At 45.2% G+C, this 22,341-nt stretch overlaps 1 protein-coding gene across 4 annotated transcripts in view; it reads left to right on the top strand.

The window, feature by feature from the left end:
• LOC119216295 (pre-B-cell leukemia transcription factor 1) overlaps positions 1–17,208 on the top strand; it is a 49,097-nt gene extending 31,889 nt beyond the window's left edge. The window contains exons 3-9 of one of the 4 annotated variants that reach the window (XM_037468992.2): positions 4,280–4,524; positions 5,359–5,549; positions 7,545–7,680; positions 9,086–9,134; positions 11,220–11,332; positions 12,144–12,233; positions 14,418–17,208. In XM_037468992.2, the coding sequence (XP_037324889.1) occupies positions 4,280–4,524; positions 5,359–5,549; positions 7,545–7,680; positions 9,086–9,134; positions 11,220–11,332; positions 12,144–12,233; positions 14,418–14,510 (917 nt within the window). In that variant the 3' untranslated portion in view covers positions 14,511–17,208. Of the gene's footprint in view, positions 1–4,279; positions 4,525–5,358; positions 5,550–7,544; positions 7,681–9,085; positions 9,246–11,219; positions 11,333–12,143; positions 12,234–14,417 lie in introns of all 4 variants that reach the window. The other 3 variants (XM_037468991.2, XM_037468994.2, XM_037468993.2) reach the window with 3 other exon arrangements.
• Positions 17,209–22,341: the final 5,133 nt, after the last annotated feature.

Here is a 22,341-nt window from a genome sequence, read left to right as displayed (position 1 = left end):
AAAACGGAATCATTTTGAAGATGCACGCAGTGTCCTGGAAGAAATCTTAATCCCCTGACAAGCTTTTGATATCATCCAAAATATTGTCACTGACTCAAAAGCGTATTTTTAGACCAGGATCTTACTTGTACTTGCCGTTCATTTTGATATTCCTCACACAAACTTTTGCCACGGTGATATTAAGTCCCAATCTGTGGAAGGACCTGTGTCCACCAGTGACAGTATTTTTCCTCAGAGGGTAGTTATGATGCTGGCCCATGTTTTCCAAGTTTCATCCCCCTCAGAGAGGGTTTATTCTATGGTCTTTGTTCAATAAGTCTCACCCTGTGATATGATGCGTGAGTCTTCTCTGAAACGATCGCTGTTGCTAGCAGTTCAATTAATATTTGAATACACACGGCCATCTTCATATAGGAGCCATGAGCCAATCTTCTCAGATGACTAATATATGGAAAGAGTGTTACACATGTGCTCGCTAAAAACAAGCAACGGGAGGGAAGAAGGGGGGTCTAGGCAAGCTGCCTACACTCCAAATGGGGACGTAAATCATCTCCGAGCATAATATTCCCAGTTTATCCTCATAGACCAAAAGCTTTCCACTTCAAATACAAATGTTCTAAAAAACATCACTTTAGAAAGCCAAATGCCGCAGTCTTTTTACTTCTGTATTTTTTTCATCGATTTGATTTGTAAAAGGTCATATGTTGGGGTTGTTAAATAAATATCACGTCCTGCCATCCCGCCTTACCTTTTCTGTCATTTTCCGTCTCTGTGCGGCACACAGACCAGTAAACCCATCGACCAGTGCACACCCATCTTGACCGGATCCCTGTCACAGAGATGCATCAGCATCGTACACACGTGCACAGGTTTCCTTCTGCATTCTGCACGTTATTAGTGAATCCATCAGCAACCAAAACCAACATGTAAGAATTGCACGTTTTTATACGGAGAGAATAAAGTGAAGCAATAAAGCCCAGTGTTTGCCTCCTTTGGAGAATTGCTTGTCAACAACAGGAGGGAGGAATACGGCTGCATCTGACAACAAGCCATCTTTGAAACGCCTCCAAGAGGGAAATGGCATCCATTAGAGACATACAGAAAATGGGGAGGGGGGAGACATGCATGCACGCAGGCAATTGTTTATCCCTGGGAGAACCTTCGATGTTTGTCTGCGGGTGGCTAAGTAAATTCACCAGCACTATTGGACAGGGAGTGCCCAGCAGACCCAAGGCTCAGAAAAAAACATTAGGATGAATCAATTAGGCTGCTATTAGCCAATAAAGTGGCCCTCGCTGAGTCGTGTAATTATGACCCACAGCAAAGCCAATTTAATGGAGGCACATTACCCCTTCCTATTCTTTAGTAATTTTATTTGTTTGAGATAATCCCTCCATGGTTTTAATTATGTGCTCCAGGTTCAAGGGTGGAATAAATACATCTTTGTTTACTGACATCAGCAGGTCTGTTTTCTCCATGTGGGGAAACGTTCCATCGCAAGGCAAGCGACTGCTGCCATTATGTCTGTCGTCGGTGAAAGGATCAAACTGATTAGATTTCCAAATTAAAAACGAAACACCGTTTCATCCTTCCCACATTAACCCCACCCGGAGCGGATGCCCATCCGATCGTACGATAAGAGGCGTCGGGAGAGGCTGATATTATAGGCAGCAGCTACTTAGCTTGTTCCCAGCTCAGAGGACACTGTGTAAGTGTGACAGTGTGCTGTCAATGAGGGATGACAGTACACAGCCAACATGGCGTAATGCATTGTTCCTTCCTGGGTCCCTCCTGACAGATGCTCTCCAAGACAGCTGGATCAGCAGCCAGAATGGAGCCGGGATCTGTGCTGCGAAGGAGTAGCGGATGTGGAGCGCGGCTGATTAGCGCGGGTTTACACATGTCAACAAGCGAGACCTGGGGATCGAGTCGGGAGTCTTGTGTTGATTGTCAATTTAAGACACGTTTACCGATTTCTTCTGATGCACAATACCAGGCTTCCAATACACAGCCCTGATGAAAGGAGGGGTTTGTGTTCCGCAACTTCTTTTTTATTCCATCTTTCCACAAAAATAAAAAAACTAAATTTGGCCCAGTAGCGTTTTTCTCTTTGCATTCCGAGAGGTTTCTCCTCTGAAATGACCTTTTTCTGCAACAGGCGCTCTTAGAAGACTGATGTTGGAAGTGCTTCCAGCCAAATGAAATAAACCCTTCATGAGTGTTAAGTTGGAACTTGGCAGCCGTGAATCGAAGGTTTTCTGGGGGGGGGGTGGCATTTGGACACTGAATTTTTTGTGTTCCATTTTCATTTGACGGTTTTATGGGTGTGGTAAGAAATCTTGCTATGTTTTTTTTTTGTTCTTTTTTTCTACGCAAGTTGCAGCTCCAAAGCACAACAGGCTGAAATTAGAGATCAAGATGTCAGTCTTCTGAAGCCCAGTACTGCTGTTGAGTCCACCCTGGAACACTAAATGTAGCATCTTATTGTGGCCTTTTGTCCGTTTGCTGCTGGCAGTTGTTTTCATACAGAAAATGCTTTCCACAAAGGGCACATCCTTTTTTTTACAACACGGGGAAAATTGTGGTGTGCTCTCATTTTAACACCCACTTTAGTCTGGTATTTATGAGGTGGTAACTATAGAGGAAAACCGCCTCTCCATACTGGTGAGCGCTCAGAAGCCGGGGTCGGGTGGGGGCCTTTGCTGATGTACGTTAACTGGAGAGGACAGGCGGGTTTAAAGTTTCTGATGGAGCGGGCTTGATCGGGTCATGGCGCAGCTTGCAGTGCGGAGGTGAGGCGGGTGTGAAGCCATCCGAGATTTTCCCCTCCGAGCTCGCCCATACATTAGGGCAGTGATGAAGGAGTCTGGGTAATGAGACAGGATGTGTTGTACAGTCCTGCCATCCCGAGGGACACCCCCACCCCCCACCCAACACTCCTTCCACACTCAATCTACCTCCCGCTGAGCCGGTGGCCTGAACCCCTGACCCCTTCCGCTCGCCAACAGTTGCCATATTTGCATTTCCAGCCCACTTAAAGGCAAATGGGTGTGTGTGGGGGGGGACTACAGCAGGCCTCATTCTCATCCCAGTGACCCCCTGCCCAGGCCTACCAACCCGGGCAGCAGTCTGGGGTTAATGCACCAAGCGCTCCAATTGTCTCTGAATTAATGAAGGGCTCCCTGCCTGTCCCTTCTCATTCGATGACAAGAAGGCACATGACGAATGGTAGCGTTTTAAACGGCACACAGAGGGAGTTGGGGGGGGGACAGATCCATGGCTCGCCTTGGCCCCCTACCTCCGGCCGCCGTAGAGGCGCTTTCGATATCTACACCAGGATCAATTTTCAATGGTAGCATCAGGACGCTCCCCATAAGGGAAGGGCTTTCATATTGAAACGGATGGTTCTCAGATGGAGGAGAGTCAGAGGCTCCGAGTGTTTTCACCTCAGAAAATGGAAGGTGGGACATGAGTTTTTTCGAGAATGGCATGGGAGACCTCTAGTGGAAGGCAGCGGTATCCACCCCGGCCATTGTTGTTGATGTTCATCAAGTCCCCCGTATTAATCAACTTTGTACTGTGTAAGTGTACTTTAAGAAATTCATTCATTTCATTGAGAAAACTTTATTGTTAAATGTTTATTTTCAAATGGAATACAAAAGATTCTTAAGAATATACATCAAACAAACCGCAAGCCCTCTTTGGCAGCAAATAATAACTGTGATGATAGTAAGCGACAAAGAAAACAAGTGGATTGTGGGATGGATCCAGCAGCACTGAGAAAGCAGTAGTGACGTCCTCGAAATGTAAAAATGTTAACCTAATCCTGACAACGAAGTACAGCCTCGTACTAACGCCATCTAACGCTGCATCTAATACTCTAATACTAGAGATTATTTACATTAAACGTTACCAATTAACCAATTACTCATTTGTATAAAGTCCAAGGTCCAAGGTGACAACGTCTTGCTTTATCTAAACCACAAAGATCTCAGACTAATAATGATGTCAACAAGAGAGAAAAGCATCAAATCCTCACTATTGGTTGGCATTTTTGCTTGAGGAATGATTTTAATTTTTTAGGGGTTGGATCAAATCATTGATTAATCATGTCAGCTCTAACTGAATGAGCCATTCGGTCAATATTGCCAGGTGAATAACAATGTGGTACCCACACACGTAACACTGCACCCTCTAGCTGACAGCTTGTTACGGCGCATCACGCCCCCGTAGGTGTGACCTTTCCCGACTGACCTCTGACCTTTCGCTCTCCCCGCAGTGCTGAGTATCCGCGGCGCCCAGGAGGAGGAGCCCCCGGATCCCCAGCTCATGCGCCTGGACAACATGCTGCTGGCAGAGGGCGTGTCCGGTCCGGAGAAAGGCGGCGGCTCGGCGGCAGCCGCAGCCGCAGCGGCCGCAGCGGGAGGGGTGGGGGCGGACAACTCCACGGAGCACTCCGACTACAGGGCGAAACTGACCCAGATCAGACAGATCTACCACACGGAGCTGGAGAAGTACGAGCAGGTGAGGACACATGGGAGGAATAGTACTGATTAATAATACTGATGCCACTTCATCTCGCCATGTGCGTCTTGTTTTCTCCATTTTAAGCATTGCACTCAGCAAAATGACTTGAACATTCTAGACTCAATGAAGCTGAGGGACTCCACAGCCGAACGGAGCCTACTTATTCCGAAAGATCTGCCTTGAATGTGAAATGAGTGCCTCTCAGTAACAATTCCCTTCAGGTGGTGTTCTCGTTCCAGAATGGTCCAGCATATGCAGCTCGTTCTGTGCCCCTGTGTGTTTAGTGTGTATAGTCTGGAAGGGGGGGCTCCTCTCATTGCCTTCATAACAACGGCGTCGCGTTCCGATGCATGCGAGTGAGACAGATGAACACGCAGATAGACAGGCACACACAAAGCCTGACACGGCTAAACCCAGAGAGAGATCGACGGGATGAGAGGAAATGAAGAAGAGGAGACATTACGAGACGCCGAGCCGGAGTGTAATATGGTGGCAGATTCACGCCTGGTGTCACACGGGCTGCATGAATGAAAAACGTTGCGTCGCATTCGTCTCTCAGGGCGGCTGTGCTGTGAAAGTGCGTCTGAGAGGGGAACCGCTGTCATTGGTTCCTCTCAACACACTGCCATCTCCACTTCTGTTGAAAATGAAATATATCAGCTCTTTACTCTGTGAGAAAGCGTGCCCCACAACTGCAACTTTTAAAATCTGTATGGCATTGCCTGCCTGCGTGCGCGTGTGTGTGTTTCTGCCGTGGTGAATAAGATATGCAGTGTCCTACAGTGTATTTCCATTGACACATTCCCATGTGCGTGTGCGTCCTCTCCACAGGCGTGTAACGAGTTCACCACCCACGTGATGAACCTGTTGCGGGAGCAGTCGCGCACGCGGCCGATTTCGCCCAAGGAGATCGAGCGCATGGTGAACATCATCCACCGCAAGTTCAGCTCCATCCAGATGCAGCTCAAGCAGAGCACCTGCGAGGCCGTCATGATCCTACGCTCCCGCTTCCTCGATGCCAGGTGGGCTTTTTTTCCTCCCCTTACACGCCCCCTGTTGTTGCTGCTGCGTTCCAAAGCTGCACTCAGAGACGCAAACGACCTCACGCTTTCTAACAAACGTTGCAAATCATCACGTGCTCGGCCCTGACATCTATACGAATGGGCGATGTAGGAGGCCTATCGTGCTATAAACATGCTGTAATTGTGCCGTGCATGCCGTTCTGCTGCTTACACACACGCAGCGGGCTGGTTTGCATCTCTGGATGCCATTTGGACCAGCATACCCAGCAACGCCGGCCAATAAGAGTTCACCGCGTGCTCCACAGCGCTAACTATTTCCCTTTTTTAATGTAATCGCTTGTTCCTTTTGATGCGCGCTTTGGATTTGCATACATTTCTCAGAGGATAAATGTCACTCAAAAGTCTGAGTCGGAGGCATAACATTTAAATGAGGCATGCGCTCCCTTACAAAGCCCCCTATCTATTCTCTTGCAAATGATTGTGGCGGCGCGGAGGGGAAGGGAGACGAAGAGGAGAGCTTTCACTGGTTGAGAGGCACCGCCATGCTCGGCGCCGCTGATTAATCTACTGGCTGCTGGAGCTCACGCTGTGCACATTTGCATATTCTCAAGCAGGCTTTGGAGTGCAGGACAGAGATTTTAGCACAAATCTCCTCACCGGTGGATACATGCATAGAGATTGTACAGGGTTCCCCTGCAGCTTATGCAAAGCCCTCTTCAGATGTGGCACATGCAGACATGACCTGATAGGTGCAGGAGATGGAGGGTCAGTCAACTCGTGGGCATCGGCATGTGATATCTGTCTGCTTTAAAAAGGTGTTGGGGTGTGTGTGTGGGGGGGGGGAGCTTTCACAGGGTTTAAATGGAGAGTTGAAAAATGTCTTCCAGTCGTGTTTCTGTCCTGCCTTGTATTTTGAGCTTTGATGTAAAGACTTTGGATTGAATTGGACCTTGGATTATCTGTGTGTTTGCTATTAGGCTCAGTTAATCTGTGCCTTTGAAGTCAAAGCAAGGCCCTAATTAATATGTTTGCATTAACCATGAAACAAATTACAGCATTGTTTTGGTTTTATGGTTTCCAAATATTTCCCTTCCCTTTACAAATGATGTCATTTGACTGCCAGATGTGTAGATACACAACTGTGCAAACCTTCGACACAACAACCTCACTTGTCATCGTTGTTTGCAGAGCTGCCCCCAAGTGGCCAGAAAAATGCTGCAGGTTTAATAAATAGAAAGGAATACTCTTTGTATGTACCAACCAACAACCACACAAAGAACTCTAAAAAGTACATTGTTATTGAATTTAAAGCATTATACAGTCTAAAGTATATAGATTTGGATACTTTAGAGTATTGACGTTTGATACACAGCCTCACCAAAAGCTGTTTTCATCCTGATCTTGATTTTTAATAGTAGATTTTGAGCAGAATCGAACGGCCCCGTGTGTGCTGTCGTTGCGACTGCCACTTCTTAGTTGTTAATGAACAGCTATAGTGAGCTCAATTGTTCTCTCGAGTCCTGAGTCTCTTAAGAGCACATGAGGTGAGGTTTCTAGTACTGCAGTAGTTTTCACAAAGCAAATCATTTTAATACCACATGACTAGAGGAAGCCTAAAGTGAGTCCATCATTTGTAGATTAAACTACTATGAAGTTTCAGTTAGAAAAGTCTTTTTTATCACTCGTTTAGTGACTCCTGGTGGTATTATTTAAATAAAGTCAAAGAAAGTGTGAAGAAGAATTAATAGGACTGCTCGTACACCAAGCTGCCTAATTATTCTCGTAAATAATGGTCCAGTGTGCCCCATATGCACAAGAATAATAAAAAAGGAAGCATTGAAGCGTCTTTTCTTAGCACATGGAGATCGGACCAGCTCTTATGATTGATGGAAGCGTCCTAAGCAGCTACGCACACTCCACTCCAACTCCACGCCGCTGTGATCCATGTGAACTGGACCCTACTCCCGATTTAACTCTACATTGCTGTTTTCGCAGACGGAAAAGACGAAACTTCAACAAGCAGGCAACAGAGATCCTGAACGAGTATTTCTACTCTCACCTCAGTAACCCGTACCCAAGCGAGGAGGCGAAAGAGGAGCTGGCAAAGAAGTGCGCCATCACAGTTGCCCAGGTACGCCGCAGATGAGCGCACGCCACACCACGTCACCTGTAGGGAAAACCTCTGAACAGGAGGGTGAGACAGACGCGGTTTCCAATCTGAAGGGGCCGCGAGCGTCTTGGCAAGTAACCTAATAATACGTTTTCTGACTGTCATGGCTACCGACAGCTCCTCTAATCTTTCCGCGGTACCTTTCAGTGAGACAAGAAAGGACTCAAAGTATAAATATATGTCATCATTTTGACGTCTTGTAATTCAAACCAGACGAGGCTATTTTTGACCAATGGCTCTTTGTATTTATTGGGGTAACGCAGGCTAGAGACAATGCTGCTGTCAAAGTTCTTCTCTAACCATACAGTGGAAAATGTTTACTTACAATGCACCAAATTTAGAGTTAGTAAAGTTACCTCTGTAGGATACAAGATATAATTGATTGATTGATTGATTAAAGCATTTCTGAGTTTTGTAGGATTTTAAAATATGTTTTGTTTTCGCTAATCATCAAAACATTTCACAAAACTACTAATTGATCAAAAAAAGACCAATAGGATAGTAAATTGTTCAAATGACCCTGCTGTGTGTGGAAGTAATTAGCCTCTGAAAAGTAGCACTGCAGACATTTGGGGCATGAGCCGTGCAATGAGCGTTTACTATAAAACGAGCAGCAACTTAGCAAACATCTGAAGACAAGAAGAGATGTTTGCTGAGTTGCTGCTGAGCGAAACAAGTCTAATATTTAGCATCTCAGCGCTCTCTTTTCACCTTCACCTTTGTATTCTAGCACTGAAGTTGTTTCAATCCCGTGAGAATTGATAATAAGAGAAGCAACGCCAAGGTAAACAGCAGGTTGTGTTTAGAATCCATCATTTGGGAATGGATTGTTTTCTCAATTGGTTTCATTAATTTATATCAAATGATTTGAGGATGCATCTGGGCCTGATTGTGGAAGCTGCTCAGCGGATCATTGATTTGTAGACTTTCCGTTTCTTGGCCATAATAAAGGAGATGTTTACCTACTCTGCGTATTGGAAACTTTGCAGGATTGATTTGGTTTTCATTTTAATGTTGTTTATCATTAGCGCCGAGATTACCCCCCTGGCGTCATCTGGGAGTCCATTAGCAGTAATGGGTGTTAGCGGATGTTGACTGATTGGTGCGTGCGTGAGTTCTGATGATAGCTGCAGTCATGGTGACATAATGAGACTGTTATTGGCAATCATTCCATTCTGGCACTAATGCGGATTCGCAGCACCAGTCTATGTAGCCCCTACCTCTCTGCAGCGTTACATACCATCAAGGCTACGCTAAGACGACTACCCTGATACCTCTGAACGCTTTGCCCCCCAAATGGGGAGAGGCTCTCTGTGTGGTGAGATTTTGTGAGCATTAAACTACCCTCCCTTGTTTGTCTGCTCAGGTTTCCAACTGGTTTGGGAATAAAAGAATCAGATACAAGAAAAACATTGGTAAGTTCCAAGAAGAAGCCAACATGTACGCTGCGAGAACTGCCGTGAATGCGGCTAATGCATCCTCACATGGAAGCCAAGCAAATTCACCCTCAACTCCAAACTCTGCAGGTGAGACAGGAAGTCCCTGGCTCTGATCAGCTATTAGACATGTACCTCCTCTCTGTGCATTACTTCAACTAAACAACTATTGCATTATATCAGTCTGCTGGGGATTTGTAAGGAATGAACGAATTAGGACTAACAAAAAGGCCTTTCTCGTATGAGGGACTGTGCCTATCACCTGGTGATCTTATTATATTGAACAGGTCACCTTAACAAGTACAACTACACTTCTAGAGCAAAGCTGTGTCAGAGATAAGCCAACCTGAGCCCCAAGTCTCCCTATGCTTAATGTCCTTCTGCCTTCATCTTAATTAATCCTATTCTTCATGTATGGCGATTTAACTCTGCTTTCATCATGTTCTGCTGTTCTGACATTCAAAGAATAGGTCTGGTGATTTTCTCTTCTACTTTTTTATTGTCAACAAATCAAATAAAGAACAAAATCATCAGGAATAGTGCCTCCTTTTTCTCCATTCTTCAATGGGCCCTCAAACAAATGTCCAAGAATGTGGACAGTTTTTTATGAAATTACACACAATCGGAAGTACATTTAATGTCAACAGTCGTTATAAGCATCTGTGTTCAATCTGTGTTAACAGTTTCCCAAATATTCATATTGTCTGTTTGCAGAAAACTACGGCATTTCTGGAATAACATTTAAAACTGAAACAGATAAATTTGTCCATAATTGAATTGCTTCTTTTATTAGATTTGTTGACTGTAAACAAAATGAAAGAGTATTGCCAGTCTCTTCTTTTAAAGATAAAGTCCAGAATTTTGAGTATTTACAGTCTCGCCAGGAGTCAAAGCAGAACCCTTGTTAGCACGGAACAACTAGCTTAGACCTGTGAAAAGTGAACAAATTAAAAGAGCTATGTTCACATTGTTGTATCCAAGCAGTCACAACATAAATTATTTAGCTAAGCTAATCACATCCTGACTAATCTCTGGTTCAAGAATTGTTATTATCTAATATAAATGAGCCAGTCAGATTATAGGGTATCGACAAAATCAAGACAATAACGTGGTAATATCTAGAGCTGTTAAGATGAAAAAGCTTCTTTGACAACAATTCTAAATCAACATTTAAATACACTATATATATATTTCCCTGTTGCATATGTATTTGTTGTTTGAACCAATTATTCATTCATCTAGTTGCAAAAAAAAAATAAACTAAACTATTTCATTATACACTTAGCATTATACACTTAGCTTCCAGTGGTGACTGCCAGGGATTGTTTCTGACTGGCTACCCAGACAAATAACTCCAGAAGAATTATATCCATTATAATTTAAAAAAGGTATTGTATTTAGTTTGGTAAAAATATTTCTGATATATAATCCATATTTTCTGGCATTTAGTCAAAAACAACATATTCACTATAGCATTTATATAGCTACAACATTAAAGCTTTCCATTTGTTTTTAGGTTTATGATGATTTCACAATATGTGGGAAAAAAAGTTCCATTGAAAACCTCAGAAGAAAAATAAATGGGAAAAGCCCAAATATTCAGAATTTCACAATTCTGAAGCTGTCAATCTGCCTCAGCATCACTCAGCGTCTTCACTATGTCTTTACTTACTTCCCATTGTATGGATTCTCTTAATTCTGAATAAAGCACATTTAACTTTGAAATTAAACAAACAAGCTTTTGGACTGTAAGTTCACCACGAGTAACCTGTTATTATCACTAACCTGGTTATTTTAGTGTGGCGCTATCAAAGCAAATGCAAACCTGACACAAACACGCCTCTCGCCAGGCTACAGCTGTACCTCTTCTGTCCTCCTGTGTCCATCCGTTTCCTCTACAACGGCTGCATTCCTCTCATCTAACAAAGCCTGCCTGGCTGCCCGCTAACCCCTGCATGGCGCCCCCCCCCCGCCCCCCCCAGGCTGCTGCCTGGACCGGCCTACTTGCTTACGCTGCTTGCTCTCTGTCTCTCTGTGATGCGACTGCTCCCTCTCTTCTTCCAGGTTCTGGCGGCTCTTTTAACATGTCAAACTCCGGGGACTTGTTCATGAGCGTGCAGTCTCTCAATGGGGACTCGTACCAGGGGGCTCAGGTGGGAGCCAACGTGCAGTCACAGGTAGGGCCGCCAGCTGCACAGCAGATGAAACAGGGGCAGTCCCACCTTGAATCCCAGTAGACGTTTGGACTTAAGTCCGCGCTACGCGCCTTTTCTTAGCATTCGGTGGTGCTTGTTTACAAAGCGCTACTGACGTTTAATTAAGCTAATTTGAGGCTTGCCATGGTGGTAACCATCTTGGTACACCGTGTACTCGTCTCATCAATTGCACATTTTCTTGTTTGTGTGAAAACAGAATTCATTTTTTATGTGACATTGATGTAGTTGCTTGATGTTTTTTTGACCTACCCTTTCATTTTGTTGGAAAATGTCTTACTAACCGTAGTATTCTAAGCCTTGCTAGCATGAAAGCACTCATTTCTGTTTTATTGCTCCCAAATATTGCGCCCCACAGATTTATTCCACTTCATTTCCGCTACATGTTTTTAACCCACATGCACACCCACATTGCTTCTCTGTCCAACTCTAACCGACCAGTGAGGAGGAAAAAAAAACACATGGACCTAAATGGAACACAGCCGTCATAAAACCTGCTGGCTTTACAGGCTTTTACTGTCTCACCACACAGGCTATCCCTCCCAATGTGGTCACTAGCTGAATGGCTTTTATTCTAACAAGCAGAAAGCTTAAGTTTTTTCCTCCTCAAGCTCTTTTTTTTGTTTGATTGGGCCTTTCCGTCTCCAAGGATGTGCTGGCAGCAGCGTACCCTTGTTGTCTTGTCTCGTCCTCCTGTCACCCCTCTGCCTTTGCTCCCGAGCGTCCCTGTTGTTGACTCTGACCTTGCTTTGTTTGTTGTCTCTGAATGTTTCAGGTGGATACCCTTCGCCATGTTATCAGTCAGACAGGCGGATACAGTGAAGCACTCACAGCCAACCAGATGTACAGTCCGCAGGGCATCAATGTAAGGATTCTTATTTTCTTCTCTCTTTCTCTCCCTGCCAATTATTTCAAAGCCACGGGGCTCACAATGCCACTTAGCGGGACTCGTCTCTGCTCCGCGGTCACCTCGTTGATTGCCTCTGCATAACCCGCGCCACGGGCGGCGTGCTGTCCGCCCCACGCGGACATGTGGCCGGCAAGACACACGCAGGGCCGCCGCCTGAGCCTGTCACGTCGGATCAGGTCCGCCGCGGCACCTGCAGCCACGTACCGTCAGCCGCGACCACGCCGCGCAACCAGGTGACACCTCGTGCACCGGACTTCAAATCCCCTCTGACCACCTGACCCGTGACCAGCGGCCCTTCGGGCCAGAGGCTCCCGCTAAAGACACGGCTCAACTAAAAATAGGAAGAAAAAAGCTCCTCGTGTGCCATGGGGCTGCGTCCCCCCCCCCCCCCCTCGCGTTTGTCTCATTTTGTGTGTGAGTTCGTGGTGGAGGAGGGGGGGGGGGGGTTGGTTGGGGGCGTGCTGGCTCGCTGGCGGCTCTAAAGAGTGGGGAAATTCACAGCGACAAGCCGTGTCGTAGGGGGGAAAATCGATAAGACAGACACAAGGAGAGCAGAGTGTGGACTTGGGACAGCAATCCAAGCGCATTGCTCAGATCACGTTCCCGCCGCACTAATGGCCCTGACAGCGAGCCGCGCCCGCCGCCGCCGTCGTGCCTCAGTGGCCATATGATAATCACATGCCCCCCCCCCCCCCCCCCGCCTCTCCCCTCTCTGTAGAAAAAACATGTATGCCTATTCAAATGGGCTCCCCGGCTGCCTCGGAGCGCACCTCCCCCTCCTACCCCCCCCGCTAACGTATGCGGCCCCTGTTCCCTCGCAGTCCTTTGACCTCGCGGGATCCGGTCCTCCTTTGACGCCCGCTTGCTCCGACGCATCGCACGCCGCCACAGCGCGCCGCGATGCTCACTCCTTGTGCCCTGTGAGGAGGCCCCGCGGTGCACAATGGAAGAGCGGGATACATCTGTCTGCCTGGGATTTATGGAGCTGCAAATACGTGTTTTTGGCCTCTCGGCAATACGCGCTCCGTATTTCAGTTTGACGATTATATTTTCCCAAGTGTTGGTAATTCCTGTCAAAGTTGTCGGCCTTGTAGGTGAGAGCAAAGTGTCAATTCCACCTTGTCTGGCTTGGTGAGGTCTTGAATTCAGAGGAGCACACAGAAACTCCAAATGGATAACGCGGTAGAGATGCTACTATTCTTTTTCAAACTAAAGAAACTAAAATAACACTGCGTGAGCCTTAAAAGTCTCCTTCTGTGCTTTTGTTAATGAGACACATGCATTGTCAGGAAAATTGTTTTCCAGACATCTGAAGACCGATTTCAAGAGTGAAGTGGGGAGCAAATGATAAGGAGGGAGTTAAAGGAACTACCTTATCTGAAAAATAACAAAATGACTGGGTAATGACTGAGCTGATACATAATGCATGCTGTGGATGATTACAGCCGTGATTACAATGTTGAAAGGGGCCAATTCAGACATTCTTCCATGTGACCCGTCCACGCCGCCCTAAATAACAGCCCTTTTTCTAAATGAAAGGCTGTTGACGACCATTTCCAGTTGGCTTTAAAGGCACTATTAATATCCTAAATGCTCTCTCACAGGCCTGTCTCTGGCGGGGGAAAGGCCATTCATTGCTCTTATTGTATGTTAATTCCAGCTGTCGGCCCCACAATTAGTGCACATGACATTGATTGCACTTGTTTTGTTTCGGGGGGTCTTTTCATAAAATTCACATTTGTTATTCATATTTTTTTCAAACAAAAGTGACAGGAATTTATCGAGACAAATCCTCGCCCAGCTTCTTTTCCACTCAGGTTTTTTTTTTTTTTTCATTATTTGAATTTGAGTGCGGGGCCGAGACACGCGGCTGAGACGCAGACTCTAATTCCCTCTTTCTGCTCGGCTGAAAACAGGATTTTATATTTCTTTGCGTCAGTCGTGTTCTGAAATATTAGCCGTAATTCCAGATGGGAGAGCTTCTCATTTGGCTTAAGGCTGCACGTATCCCAGCATTCCACGCTGCGCTCATGCACTACCTTGCCCTCAGGGCCTCCGTTGTACCTCTCAGTGTTTTGACCCGGCTGCGTTGAGTAATGAATATGAGAGTGATGCTTCTTTTTTTTTTTCCCCTCTCAGGCAAACGGGGGCTGGCAGGATGCGCCGACCCCCTCGTCGGTGACTTCACCCACAGAAGGACCCGGAAGCGTTCACTCCGACACCTCCAACTGATCCTCCACTCCTCACTCCTCCTGCTTCTCAGCTTCCTCCATCACGGCAGCCCCCCCCACATCTCCCAAAACTTAAGATCAATCCCCATCAGGACTGGACGTGGCGCCCTGTATGTAGTCACGCGGTGGGACACAGCCGGGGTCCGGGATGACATTTAAGGACAAATGTTTCACGTTTCCTATCCGGACCGCCGCTGCACCGCCAGCAGCCTGTGGAGAGGACTCACATCCACACTTCACACTTTGTACAGTCCCCCCTCGATGTCCATGTTGCCTCTTTGGATCTCTCTTATTATTATTGTTATGGTTACTATTATTATGTGTTCACACAGTTATCAGCGTAACGCCCCACGTCTTGTAGATTGAAATGTTTCCACACTACCTCGATTCGAAAACAACAACATAGAAAATATTTCTGTTTTTTCATTTTTTTATAATTATTGGAATCTTTCTGTAACCCCCCCCCCCCCCTCAGAAGACTTCTGTCCTTAGTCACACATTTCTGTTTGTCTGCCGAGCCAAAGTTCAACCTCAATAACGTTACATTTTTATTCCTTACATCTTCCACCCCATAATTTGTAGTAGTATTATTATTATTATATTAGTTCAGTCATATTGGTCAGGTAATAACTCGATTTATATAGTTTCTACTGTAAAGCAGACAATGACATATATGGTATTTTCTATTTTATCTCCAGACATGCAAGATTTGTGCTCATCTGCGGTGCAACAATGCAAAGAAGTCACAATTCAAGCACTTAACAAATCGAGCGCGATTCATGAGGATATTTGACGTTCTATTGTGATTGATGGCTGCAGCCACAATACAGATGGAAAACTTGGCCCGAAAAACACTAAATCGACGGCATTAGAAGTGACAATTACGGCACGTCAGCGTGCATTAAAGCACAATAACAGCCAGTGATTGAGCTCAAAGGGGAACATTTGTAAATGACACAGACAACAATGCAGAGTGGCATATGGAAGAAATAGAGTGCACATACAGCATGTGGTCAGACGTCATCAAAGTAGCCAAATACTGCTGGTAACCAAATCCAAAAGAAAAATAATCACATTTCAGACTTCATGGTGCCATGGTGATGGAATTCATGTGCGATGATCTTGATGGGGCATTCTAAATTGTTTTTGCATTTGCTCAAATGAAGGGATTTCAAACATGATAAGAAATGCTCGAGGTAAACCACTGAAATATCCTTTTCTGTGTCAAAATATCAGGTGCTCATTTGTTTGGCTCAAATAAAAGTCCACATGCAGTCAGTGCTGGACAGAAACTCCAGTTCTTGGATGACAAAAAGATAAGATTGGATTTTTTGTGTTCAAGAGTCCATTCACTTTTTTTAATGCTAAAAACGGCACCAATCCAAAATGTGAAATTACATTTTTGACATTTGTTTTATGTACAGTACAATGTGGTCGATCATGTATACGAGATATCATTTGCATACTTTGATACCAAAAAAGAACAGAATTTGTATCCTACATTTGTTTTAGCTTGATTAACCTTTTCCTTCTTCCTCTTATTGTAGGATTTTATTATTATCCACGCTACTAGCGAGCATCTCACTACGTCTAGTATTCTGTTTCCAAAGCCAAATAAATGGAAACAAACACCACAATGGCACACAAATCCAGCTAAGGTTAGGATATATTTTTATGTCTCCATTTTGTTTGTTTATTTTAATTTGATATAATGTTGTCTTTGCTACAGGACTGTCTCTTTTTTTAAGCAACCATATGTGAATGAGCCCCAGAATGCTCTATATACAGGATGTAGATATGCACCCCTACTCTTATTTTTCATCTTTGGATTTCGGACTGCAGCCACTTTAACGCAGCCCCGGCGGACTTCCTGTCGCATTTAAGGCAAAGTCCTCCTTATTATTTTGTACCAAGGCCAAAGTCACACAAGCCTGCCTCCAAGATGGCTGCTGTCCGAATGAAGGCGACGCGAAAAGCGCTCCCGTGGCGTTGTTTTTTGGTTTAACCGGAGCCTCGTGGGAAACAAAACTCAATCCCAATCAATCGTACCGCCTGAAAGCAGTTTGTCAGTGTGTTTGTATTTATTACACATGTATGAAATCCACCACGGCATGATCGCACCAAGCAAGACTCACCAGGGTCTTTCCTCCTGGACTCACCCGCTCACAATAAAAGGGGGAGGGAGGTAGGGGGGGTTGTCTCCTGAAGTCACTCGAGTGGATCGACAGCAAACATTGGGTTGTTTTTGCACCCCTCAAAGAAGAAGAAGAAAAGAAGAACTTAAATCTACTTTTCACGTTGCCTGTCAAATATTATTCAAAGCTTCATGTAATGATGCTTTCTAGTTTTTTGAATATAAAAGGAAAAGAAAAAACAAACAATTTGTAAAACATGAAATGTTTTATTTGTTGCATGTCCTTTTTGTTCTTCAATAAAATAACGTACTGCAGTGTTTTGAATGTTAACTTCTTTTTTATGAGGATTTCAGAGTGAAACCGTGGAGCCTTTTTTCTTGACAGGTTTTGACTTTTAAGATCTCTGCGTATGTAAAAAGGGTATCAAATGGAAACGTGTTGTCTTTTTAATTCCAAACCATTTTTTTCTGTGAGGAGAAAATAACTTAAAGGCTTTGGTTTTTTTGGCCTCTTAATTTGTACTGACGATGCATATCCCAAATAAATACTTTCTTTTGTTGCATAAATAAATTGCAGTTTTTTGTGTGTGTTTTTTCCTGCTTTGGTCAAGTTTCCCCCCCCCAGAGAGCTGAATCTCCACTCAAACTTGTGCGTGGTTCCTCCTCGGGCCTCCTGTAACGGGGTCAGGGTCAGGAGTCACTGTAGGACACAAGTTTGCACGTTGCGCTCTCGTCAGTCCAACACCTCTGGACAGCGCTGCGCGAGCACTTTATCCACACGAACGTGGCGCCGCACCTCGGCCCGGGCTGCCGAGGGTGTGAAGGGCACGTGTTCACAGTTTTCCAAGTGACTGAAAGCTGTGTTGCTCCTGGCAGACACACCGCCCCCCCCCCCCTCATCCAAACACCCTGCTCTCCCTTGGAGGCATGGCTAATGTGCGTTCCCTGAAAGAGGCGGAATCCACGGTTATCTCGCTCCTCCAGATGAAGCAGACAGGGGGTCTGATTCTGCTCCTTCAATTCATCTGTCCTTGGGAAATTACAAAATGTGCAGGAAGGAACAGAAGAAGGGGTTGAGACATTAACTAGCGGATTAAGGAAAAGGTTCCCAGGAGCATCCGAATTCAGAGAGCGTGACAGAGACTGTGGGAGTGACATATGCAAACATGATCAAGTGTAATTACATGGAGGAGCCTCTTGTTTCTACCAAAGGGGGCACTGTATGAGGTGCTGGACACATTTCATTTATTCATGTGCTCATTTAGGAAACCAGAAAAGGCATTGTGAGGCTGATTCAGTCATTATGTGGGGAAAAGGTGTAAATCCCATTTGGAGTCACAGGCGCTGCACGTTGTTGTGACTCCTTGAAGGAAGCGGCTGGATTCAGAGCTGCCAACCGACAAATGCTACCCCATCAACAGCGTTACTTCACAACAAATAGAAGCAGAATCTATCTGAGGTGCTTTAGCCATTCAAAATCCTCTTGGCTAAAATAGGACGGATGAGAAATAAATGAAATATCGCCTTAAACAACATATATTTTTAGGACAATTTGGTCACTCACTATTGAACTGAATCTTTTTTTCTTTAAGGAATATAACTCAGATGACGGGTGTTATTATTTTTGATCTACTGCAAGAGGAGCAAGTCGTTCCCACAAATCACAATTCAAAAGATGCCTTAATGTCCGATTTATTTAAAGTAGATTTTAGTAGAAGTCTGGGTGACATGAAATTTCAACAGTATTTTAAGGTGCTTTATACAGTATGTGTAGAAACTGGTTCAAGTGTAAATATTGATATTTTAATTCAGTTGAATAGACAATAGCTTAAAGTTACTTTCAGAAATAGATTTAAACCTCACTCATCTCCACACTGGTCCTCACTACTGTAACATGAACAACTAATAAATGCAACAGAATGTTGACACAATCATCGGTCACATGACGAACAGCTGAAATACACCTCGAGAGCACGATTAACGTCTCCAAGGAAAAGGATGTAGAGCAGCGGCCTTAAAACTCGACTAACAGTTACGTCCGTAGAGCCTCGCCATGGCTCCAGATTATTCCCGCTGTGTGTCGGGAGGGGGCCCCTCTGGGGGCTTAATGGGGCCCAGGGTGACACTCAGTGCGCACACAACAGGCTGTTTGATTCTGATGGAATAACACGTCACAAGGGAGAGCGTCCTCGTCATTTCATTTGTTTTAAACGCGCTTCATTGGCAAGAAAAAGAAAGGAGAGCATTTTCCTCTAAACCCCGCCCTCGTTGGCTACGTGCACCTGATCTGAGGCCTCGCCCCCACCCCCCCCCCAGAGTCCCAATCAATCACCCTCAACCAGACCGCAGTGCACGTGGCACGTGCAGCGGGGCCCGCGGCCCGCATTATATCAATGACAATAACAAGGCTCATAGCGCCTCACGCATACTGCTCATCAGTTACACACACACACACACACACACACACGTACTCGAGCGGAGGACGCAGAGGTCTGAGGGTACGAGGCTTTGTCTTAGGGGGACCCTGTTCTGCATTGATGTGGGGAAACAAGTGTCCTCCTCCACTGATCGATGGTGTGGATCCTAAAATAACCGCAGCAGTGAACGGGGTCCAGTCATCAGCCGCCGTGGGCGTGTTTGCACATTTCTCATTTGGAAACAGTTCAGTTTGGCAAAGACTGTGGGTGCAGCCACCCACAGATGTTTAATGAATTCCTCTCATCCCAACTTTCCTAAAGAAGACACTCGGAGGAGATTTCACAGATCAGCGTGTGTCATCTAGGCCTTTCATGTTATTTCCACCGTGCAACATTTGAATCCGACTCCGCAGGAAACTGGAGCATCCGGGGCGTGGGAGTTTATGGCTGTAAACTGGTTCTTTATATCTGCCTAAAGCTTCCATAATGAGCGAGATGTCGACCTTATCGTGTGATTCAATTACAGGATGGGGACGGGTGGGGTGGGGTGGGGGGGGGGGGGGGCGGGGGCTTTAAAACGGTGCCAGGAAATGCTCTTATTAAAGAAACAAGAAAGTTATCTCTCCCAAACATGGATCGAGAATGAAACCCAAACAAAAGAGAGATGTTTTTTAGCGTCGAGGACGTTCAGATACCCTGCTGGTGCCTCATTGTTGCCACAACGCAGACCCCTCGTGCAGCTGATCGGTTTGGAGTTTGCATCCGTGTTTTGATCTCTTTAAATGTTTCCCCTGCCTTTGTGAACATGACGCCATTGGACACATTTGGCCGCTGCAGTGTGTCGCTTCAGAGGGAACTCGTGTCTTTTCGCGGTGGCGATGCTGATTATGTTGTCAGGATGGATTTATGTCTGATTAAAAAAAAACAACAAAAAGCTGCCCAGTTCCTCCTGTGACCCTGCTACATGCTGTGTGTATTGTTATTTAGGAGGCAGCTGTCATGTTGGGTTTTCCCACTTTCGGGTGGACGCAGCGGATTCATCTTTAGATTAATGGTGGAAACAGAAGCAGCTTTAAGGAATCTGAGCCGGTGGCAGGTCGGTGCCTCCGAAACCGTGAAACACTGCTGACCCCTCATGGTGTGAGAGACGGAGCGCACTGAGGACATGGAGGCTTTGAATGTGTCACTCACACACACACACACACACACACACAAACACACGTTATGAAACTTTCATCTCGGCCCTAACTCCGGATATTTTGGGCTTTCAAACGTTTGCTGCGATTTTTGAATTAGTCTTTGGAAGTTCAGCTTGAGTCTATGACGAACTGTGCTGGCCAAATACACACAAACACAGCCTCAAGTATCCAGATGTCAGTCCCACACCCACATGAAATCATTTCATTATATTCAGCTTTCAGTACAGAGCCCGGGGTTTGGAATATTATCCTGCACGGTAAACGCATCAAAATCAAACTTCCTTTGCTAATCATTGACATAACACGGACTGTGAAATAATTTTTGAAAGGTGGCATTATGTAAACAAAGATGTAACACATAATAAATATGTAGATATTTGTTAAATTATTTAACTTTAAATTTAGGAAGTAGAAATATACAGCATTTTATGGAAGTCTTTTTTTTTAACGTATATTGACATGAAAGTAAACTTCTGAAATTAGGTGTTAAGCTATTTATTGCTTTAAACCTTTAAAAAAAAAAAGAAGGAGCCTAGGGCAATAAACAGTTACGCCTGAAAATGGAAAGATTGGAACTGGAAGATAATTATTACCAGTCAACTATTTGACATATGTGAAACATATTTCTTTGAATATTAATATAAAAATCCAAATATCTATTCTTACTTTAAAACAAAATGTACGTCGTGCTCGTAGGTAAACTAGTTACGACAAATAATCCATAAATCTACAACTTTTAATGCAATGGAGTTCTGGGCCCGCCGTTTTATTGGTGGTCCAATCGAATGCAAACGGCTCATTAACATGTACGATTTAAGCTTCAGCCACAGGTCATGTGGTATGACCCATTCAGGACGAAGTGAGTGAATTCGCTTAAGCTGGCCTCAGCCAGCAGGTTTGGAGTCACCAGGGTTTGGTATTGTTGTTTTTGCAATAAACCCAAATAACATTCTACTGTAATTTACATGATAAACTCTTTCTGGTTCCTAAATCAAGTTTTGACCAAATATTCAGCCTTCAGCTAAAGGGAAATTGAAGGACAACTCCAACGGATTGGCTTTAGATCGCGGTGCGAACGTGAATTGGTTTCCAATGTTTCACCTCTACGTCTGAATTCTAAATCACAAACTGTCCAGAAGACACGTAGCCTTAAGTAGTGTAAGACCATGGCGTGCCTCAACACCGTGGACCTAAATGTGCCTCAGCAGACATTCTGACTGGTGATAGCAGGAGAGGCTGTCACTAATAACATTAACGTTGTCCCAGTGAGCCGGCCTGCACAACACCACGACCCCGACCCCGAAGCCGCTGAGTGCAATTAATCGTGGCATCATTCATTTCATCATTTTCACACACACAATCTTTTCCTACAAGGCATTTGAGATTCGAGCCTCCCTGCTTATTAAAGCACAAGTAAACCTGGATTGTTTTGAGAGGATGGGCATTAAATACCATGTGGGGACGTGCATCCTAAGTAGAGACGTGCACACTAAAGCACAGTGGAGAAGAGGCTCAGGGAAAGTTTAGGTCACTTCCTGATTTATTTGAATACGTTGTGAAACTAATCTCGTAGAGACTTACACCCAGCATGCAATAGTAAAATCATGCAACAATTAGTGTACACACCTAACAAGTCATCTGAAGGGAAATGGCTGCTTGTTAAATAAGGAATCCAGACATCAGAAATCTTAGATCCAAATAAAACGATTTAATGTGAACTGCATCGTGCAAATAGTAACACGGTCCAAAGCTGCATCGATCCTTTAACGAATCGCGCAGAAACACTGATCACCCTTCTCGTGTCCACGGCTTTGCAGGAATGCCGCCTGTTATTTGTTTATGATCCAGAACTCGTGTGTGGACGCAGGTCTGACCTTGTGCAGCTTTGAGCTGTCTCAGCAGAGCGTCCGACCACGGCGTCTGACACAGCGAGACGTCTGCCTGTTGGGGGGACAGAGGGTGTATGTAGGTCAGCGATGGGCCCGCGCGCTGCGACAGCAGCAGGGCCTCTGTGCCGTGGAGCAGGACGGGGATTAGAGTGGACACACGGAGAGAGAGAGAGAGAGAGGGGCGGCCCCCCTC

This window comes from Pungitius pungitius, chromosome 7 (genome assembly GCF_949316345.1).
Source record: "Pungitius pungitius chromosome 7, fPunPun2.1, whole genome shotgun sequence".
NCBI classification, from domain to species: Eukaryota; Metazoa; Chordata; class Actinopteri; order Perciformes; family Gasterosteidae; genus Pungitius; species Pungitius pungitius.
This window is presented reverse-complemented; position numbering and strand designations above follow the sequence as displayed.